The sequence below is a fragment of the Calonectris borealis genome, chromosome 2 (genome assembly GCF_964195595.1).
Source record: "Calonectris borealis chromosome 2, bCalBor7.hap1.2, whole genome shotgun sequence".
Lineage (NCBI taxonomy): Eukaryota > Metazoa > Chordata > Aves > Procellariiformes > Procellariidae > Calonectris > Calonectris borealis.
In genome coordinates, this window is record NC_134313.1 from 24,251,047 (window position 1) to 24,257,381 (window position 6,335).

The window sequence follows — 6,335 nt, forward strand, 5'->3', positions numbered from 1 at the left end:
GGGGCGGGCGGAGCGGAGCGGGCGGAGCGGGGCGGGGCGGGGCGGGCAGGGGGCGGGCGGGGCGGGGCAGGGCAGGGCAGGGCAGGGCTGCCCGCCAGAGCACGAACCCCGCCCAGCCCCACCCCCCGCCGAGGTCAGCGCGGCTGCGGCGCCCCCCTCTCCCCTCCCCCTCCCGCCTTATGTAACGGGCGGCCGCGCCATTGGCCGGCGGGGACGGGTCGCGCGCCGGCAGGGCCGGGCAGCGCGGGTGCCGGGGCGGGGCCCCGCATGCGCAGTGCCGGCGCCCCGTCCCCCTCCTCCTCCTCCTCCTCCTCCTCCTCTCGGGCAGGCGGCGGCGGCTGCTGCGGGGCCGCGCGGAGCCTTCTCCACCCGCTCGCCAGGGCCGCCCAGGCCGGACTCCCAGGCCGGGTGAGCGGCGGCGCCGGCCCCTCGCGCGGCGGGGCGGCCGCGCCGGCTGCGGGGCGGGGGTCGCGGTGCGCGTGGGGGAGCGGGCCCGGCCGTGGCGCGGCGGAACAGGCCCGCCCCGGGGGGAAGGGGGCGGCCCGGCAGCGAGGCGCGCTCCGCTCCCGGCCTGCCGCGGGCCGCCTCCCCGCGGCTGGGGCTCCGCGCTGGGGCCCGTTTCCTTCCTCGGCCCCTTCCCGCCGGGCACGTGGCGGGGCTGGCCGGGCTGCGGCCGCCCCCCGCCCCGCGAGGCCCTCCCGGGGGGCTGCGGCCTCCCTCTGCCCCTTCGCGCCTCGGGCTGGGCCCAGTCCGGGGGCTTCCCTCGCAGTGGTGCCGGGCAAAGGCCCAACTTGCTGCTCCTCCGGCCAAGGCCTTCGCCGCCCGACCGGGGAAGCCAGGGTACCTCAAGCTGCCGTTTGTTTCTGGAAGTGACAGCGGCAGCAGCTGTCGGTGTCCAGTTTTAGGACTTGAAACTCTGCTCAGGTTCTGGTTACTTACAAGGAAGTGACCCTGGGTGAGGCAGTAACGTACTGCGGGCTTCAGCCCGGCTGCCCTGTAACGCCCGTGCTGTTGCCATTATGATTCGGCAGCAGATTTTTTCTGTGGTGTTAGGCTTCCTATGTGCTCACGCATTTTTATTTCAAAACAGCAGGCCTGTTTGCTGGACTCTCTGAGGGTGTGCCTGATAAGGAAGACAACACTTATCTGTGTTGTGCAACTGAGATAGAGATTTAGCCTTGTAGATGAACTCATCATTCTTTTAAACGAACTTTGGGATTATTTTTGTCACTTTCTTAGTATGCTGATAGTCCAAATAATCTTAATTTTCCAGTAATTGAGTATTTGCTCTGTGTGTTTCAACTGTATTAGTGTAATTTGCAGTATTTAAACTCTCGGATTTTTGGTCTCGGGCATCATATGGAGGTTGGTATTTTTAAGCAGATGTTTTTGTTCATGTTTTCTTGTTTGTCTTAACTAAAACCAGCAGTTGCCAAATACATACAAACTCAGTGTGGTTGGCTGTTGCAATGTACTGCTTAACAAGCTCTCCTATCAAGGGACTAAAATACAAAGTAATATGCAAACGCTTTATGAAAATAATTCTTTTATATTACATCTGAGTGTTTTTTGTCAGGAACCCCCTGACTTCTGGAGGATTACTATAATGCTAGTAAAATAGAACTGAAATAAAACCTACAGTTCCTTCTAGTGTATGCAAAGCTATTGGCAATATCTCTTCTTTCCTTTTTTTTTTTTCTTTTTTTTTAGTGGGAATTCAGTGTTCTCTGTGAGCCGTACTGTACGTAAACAGTGTGAGGCCCTGGCTGGGATGTTTCGGAGTAACTGTAGCATACAGTGAAACATACACTGGTATTTCTAGTCTTATTAACAGTCAATGCTGTATCTTATGGAAACTGTTGAATGCCACATGTATTCCTGTGTTAATTTCTGCTTGTTAATAGAATTTGTGTTAATAGAATTTTGTTAGCCATATGGACTTCTCCTTTAGAGAAACTCATGGGGGAAAAGGAGGGAATGCCAAAGATGTAGTGTAATACTTCTGCAAAGGGTTACGTGGTGGTGTTAAATACCATGAAAGAACTGGACTGTGGCCTGCGAGGTGCCTCTCAATCCACAAGAGCTGTTTTGGGTCTCAGGACCGACTTTTTGCTCAGTGTTAAGCACTGTGATGCTACATGTACAGAAATTCTTGCAATACTAGTGAATTTCCAGATGTAGTTGGTGCATCATAGAAACTTCATTTTCATAATGGTTTTAAGGGCTTTTCACTTATATTTATTGGAGGTCCATCTTTGTTTGGATAGGCCGTTCTCCCTCTTGCAGTGGAAGGCTGTCTGTCCTTGTGGGAAGGACTGCATGACAGACCTGTTGTAGCCACGCAGTGTGTCCCATGAGTACCAAACTTAGAGCAAATGCCCAGGTTGCGTAGAGGGGCAGTGACCAAGCAATCTTCTGGGAACATTAGACTTTACTAGTTGTCCTGAAAATAATGGACTTCACTAGCTGTCCTGTGCTTGCATAGTAAGTCTTGTGCTTCTGTGAGAACTGCACAACTGGATTGTGCGTGGGCTGTGAGGGACTGCGAGAAGGATAATAGTGGGAAGCGGGCTGCTGAGTTACACAGCCATGCTCTGAAGGGTGCCCTGTTGGCGTACCCAAATCCTGCCTGGTGTCTGATCTGGGGGTGGGGTACAAGCTGAATTGGGTGGCCTAGTGGGCTGCATGCAGGTGGAGTGTTGCTGTTGTAAAATACACTGTTTTGCTGCTCCCTGAAATGTGGTTTTTGTAGCTCATTTCTTCTTATGGTGGACCTTCTAATGCCAAGCAGCAATAGTGTTTGCTTCCTTTATGCTGCTGTGTTGTATAGAGTAATGGCTTCTGATGGGGGCAATTTTACTTCTTTTTAAGAAGTATGTATGCATATAAAGTTGGCCGAAAATCAAGAAGGATAGCCACCTGTAAAAATAGCCTTGAATAAAGAGGGATAACCTATTGCTCTTGCCATTCCCAAGTCCAAAGCAGATCACAAGCACATACACCAGAAGACAGTAATACAGCTTGGGTAATACTTTGATTTGCCTTTCTTGGAACTTGTTTCAAGTTCCAGAAATAAAGGTTGAGTCTTAAGCTTTTTTTTTTTTTAAAAAAAAAAAACCCAAACAAAAAAAAAAACAAACAACAAACCCCCTAAATTTTACTGTACCTGTGGAAATAGAGAATAAGTTTCTATTAACTATAAAGTAAACATTTATTGTTCTGACTATTGAAAACACTTTTCAAAAGTAGACTTTGCAGCTTTATAGAGGAAGAAACCTTAGAATGGACTAAATAATTCTGGTGCATATTTTAAGAAAGATACTAAAGCCAGAGAGTCTTTACATAGTAAAGAGCTTGAACAAATGTCTGTTGTATATGAATTATGGGAGTTGTAGACCTTATGGACAGAGCATATGATTGCTTCTTGCTCATGGTTACGGCTTCTGAGTCAGCTAGCAGCAGTAGTTTCTCACATTTGTAGACTAAATATCTTCTTTTTGTTTGTAGATATGGCTCGTGGACAGCAGAAGATTCAGTCGCAGCAGAAAAATGCCAAAAAGCAAGCTGAGCAAAAAAAGAAACAAGGACATGATCAGAAGGCTGCAGCCAAGGCTGCCTTGATATATACCTGCACTGTCTGTAGGGTAAGAGGAACTGAAGACAAAATATTATCGTAGGCAGGTCTGTCTTCCAGCCTAGAGCAGAATTTTTAGAAGATTATATAGTGGAAACTAAAATACATCTTAAGTGGCTATCTTATAGCTTGTTGCTGTAAGCATTTGCATCTGTTATGTGACTTGCTTACAGATTACTGAGCTGTACTGGTAATTGAGATATGAGAAAATTTGAGAGGTCATGTACAGATCCGTTTTGAGTAGTTATCTTTTTGAATTGCAGGGTCTGCATGTGGACATGACATATAAAATGTAAAAAGTGTGAGATCACTTCCTGTTTAATCTCCAAATGGAAACATCTTTTCTTTGTGGTGGAATTGGCCCGTCTTAGAATCACGGGTTATTGATATTAATGTAGAGAGGAAAAGCGGTGGTGCCAAAAGCTTTAGTGTAAGTTTGATGCACAGTAACTTCTACTAGAATAAATGACTTGAGAACAGAAATGTGAGCACTAATCAGATTATACTTTACTTCTGGCTGGTTTTCCTGAATGTGCTCATTTTGGAGCTGAAGGATAAACTTGCCATTTTTACTTAAATGGTCAGTCCCAGAATAGATTTGTCACTTTGAATATCTTAAATAAGATTCCAAATTAAGGGCTGCTCACTTAAGTACTTATAACCAGCTCCTCTTCTTGCAAAAGTGGTCTGTAGCAGCAATCACTTTGGGCAGTTGATGCCTGCAACTGTGTAGTAGCAATGGTCTGAGATAGACTGATTCCCTACTTGGCACAAGCTATGCCACATAACTCTTTGGCCTATTGATAAACAAAAGAAATAGCTTTCGTAAAGATTTGATTCTGAAAAGGATAAACATTTATCTTTTAGGTGTTGAAAAAGAAAATGATGAGGAGGTAGGTTTTCCACCAAACCAGCATGTGAAGTGTAAGATCTGCAGGGAGGTTTCTAGCAAGGCTGATACTGTTGATGAACATGCCAAAACAGTGTAATACTAGTGCTTAAAAGCACCTCTCTGAAAATCTGAGGTTAAATATTCTCTCTTAATCTGCAGCTAAATTAATGGTGCTTCTGTCACTAGAGCAATGTCATTGAGGAGACAATTTGCTTGAGGAAAAAGAAAATAAAACATAGGGGGGAACAGGTTTTGTAGTATGATTTAACTCTTGTACTGTGCATAAAATTAAATGTCTCTCTTTAATCAGACACAAATGCCGGATCCCAAGACCTTCAAACAGCACTTTGAAAGCAAGCATCCTAAGACTCCACTTCCTCCAGAATTGGCTGATGTTCAGGCGTAAAGTTGTCTACAGGTCATTACGTTAATTTTTAAATGAGTGTCTGAGAAAGGTACATTATGAATCAGGTTTTTTACCACCACCAACTGGGACTTAAAACTTGCTTCGTTTCCTTTAATATGAAAATTAACTATAGGTTAAAGTTATACCCCTGAACTGTTACCAGGAGAAGCAAGCTAATACTTACTGTGCGTGGAGGTTGTTTTAAAAGGGATTAATGTTATTTCAAATGGTCATCCTTAGAGTTGTAGGAATACTTTATTATTTAGTTCTTGCTTTGAAATGTTCTTTTTGCTTTGAACAAAATATGTGTAGTAAATACAATCTGTCTGTTGCTACAAAACATGTAATGGAAATAGTTGTTTAGTATATTTCCAACAATTGAGCCCTTTTCTTCCTGAAGCTATGCAAGCGAATGCAGATTTTTCTGCATTCAAATATAAAACTTAACCTCTGCGTTAACTACAGAAGAGATTCCCCAATAGCCAGTTGTTAGGCTGTAACTGAAGGTGGTTATAATAAAAGGCTGAAATGAGGTAAAAAGCGCTATTATGGTATTTCATTCACGTAAAGGTAAACAGCATTGTGTAACAGTTCAGCTTAACTGAGTTATTCTTGTTTTTTATAGGTGAAATCATGGCACCTATTGACTCTTCTACTGTCAGACCTTACATAACAAACCTGCAGCTGCTTTTCTAAAACTGTTGATCAGCAAAAATGAAGGGGCTACAGAAACATTCATATTTTTATGCTGTTCCCTCTTGGGCTTCATGCAAAGACAATTCTGTGTAAATGTACAGTTGTGCCCTATTTGGAAATCCTGAAAAATCAGTCCATACTTGTTATAAAAAATTTTTTACAATTGTAATTATATTGATGTTCATATTGTGTAAAATAACTCATTTAATAAAGTAGTACTTTGATTTTACAATATCACAGATTAAATCCTTGTAGAAGCTCTGTTTCAACTTTCTGCATTACCTGCCTTATAAAATAATAAAAAAGACAAAGTGGAATTATCCCCATCCTGCCAAAACATGAGCAGTGTTGTTCCACTGAAAGTAATGTACATTACAGTAAATTAATCTTAAGTGAAGAGGGAAGCTGCTCAGATTTACTGTTCAGTGTGCTGCCTGCTTGAGCCCAGTCACTAGTGGTCAAGTTGTTGGCTCAAGGCACAGCAGACTCCCTAGAAGCTGCATGAGAATCGTGAGACTTCCTTCTTCATTTTTGTCCTGTGTGTTGGAGTCTAATACTGCAAGCCGTTTCAAATGGGATTCCTTTACTGTGAGGGATCATGTTCCTTGAAGTCATGCACTGGAGAGACTCTTGTTATGCTTGTTATCCTTTATATTTGGTAGATGGCTGAGGAAGCTGAGAGGTGGCAGGATTGAATGCTTCTGGGT

At 44.6% G+C, this 6,335-nt stretch overlaps 1 protein-coding gene across 3 annotated transcripts; it reads left to right on the forward strand.

Moving 5' to 3' along the window:
- Positions 1–264: 264 nt before the first annotated feature.
- On the forward strand, positions 265–5,862 carry ZNF706 (zinc finger protein 706). 3 transcript variants are annotated; one of them, XM_075141342.1, is made up of 5 exons: positions 314–408; positions 1,711–1,812; positions 3,508–3,644; positions 4,837–4,981; positions 5,558–5,862. In XM_075141342.1, the coding sequence occupies exons 3-4, from the start codon at positions 3,510–3,512 to the stop codon at positions 4,930–4,932; spliced, it is 231 nt and encodes a 76-aa protein (XP_074997443.1). In that variant the 5' UTR covers positions 314–408; positions 1,711–1,812; positions 3,508–3,509; the 3' UTR covers positions 4,933–4,981; positions 5,558–5,862. The 3 variants fall into 3 exon arrangements, with proteins under 3 accessions (XP_074997442.1, XP_074997443.1, XP_074997441.1); XM_075141340.1 differs by having other exon boundaries at positions 317–408; positions 4,837–4,944; XM_075141341.1 differs by lacking the exon at positions 1,711–1,812 and having other exon boundaries at positions 265–408; positions 4,837–4,944.
- The last annotated feature ends 473 nt before the right edge of the window (positions 5,863–6,335 follow it).

Excerpts from the sequence above, each read along its gene's own strand:
- ZNF706 (XM_075141341.1), top strand. The coding sequence starts at position 3,510 with ATGGCTCGTGGACAGCAGAAGATTCAGTCGCAGCAGAAAAATGCCAAA. Across the intron at positions 3,645-4,836 it reads ATACCTGCACTGTCTGTAGG|ACACAAATGCCGGATCCCAA; the intron begins GTAAGAGGAACT and ends CTCTTTAATCAG.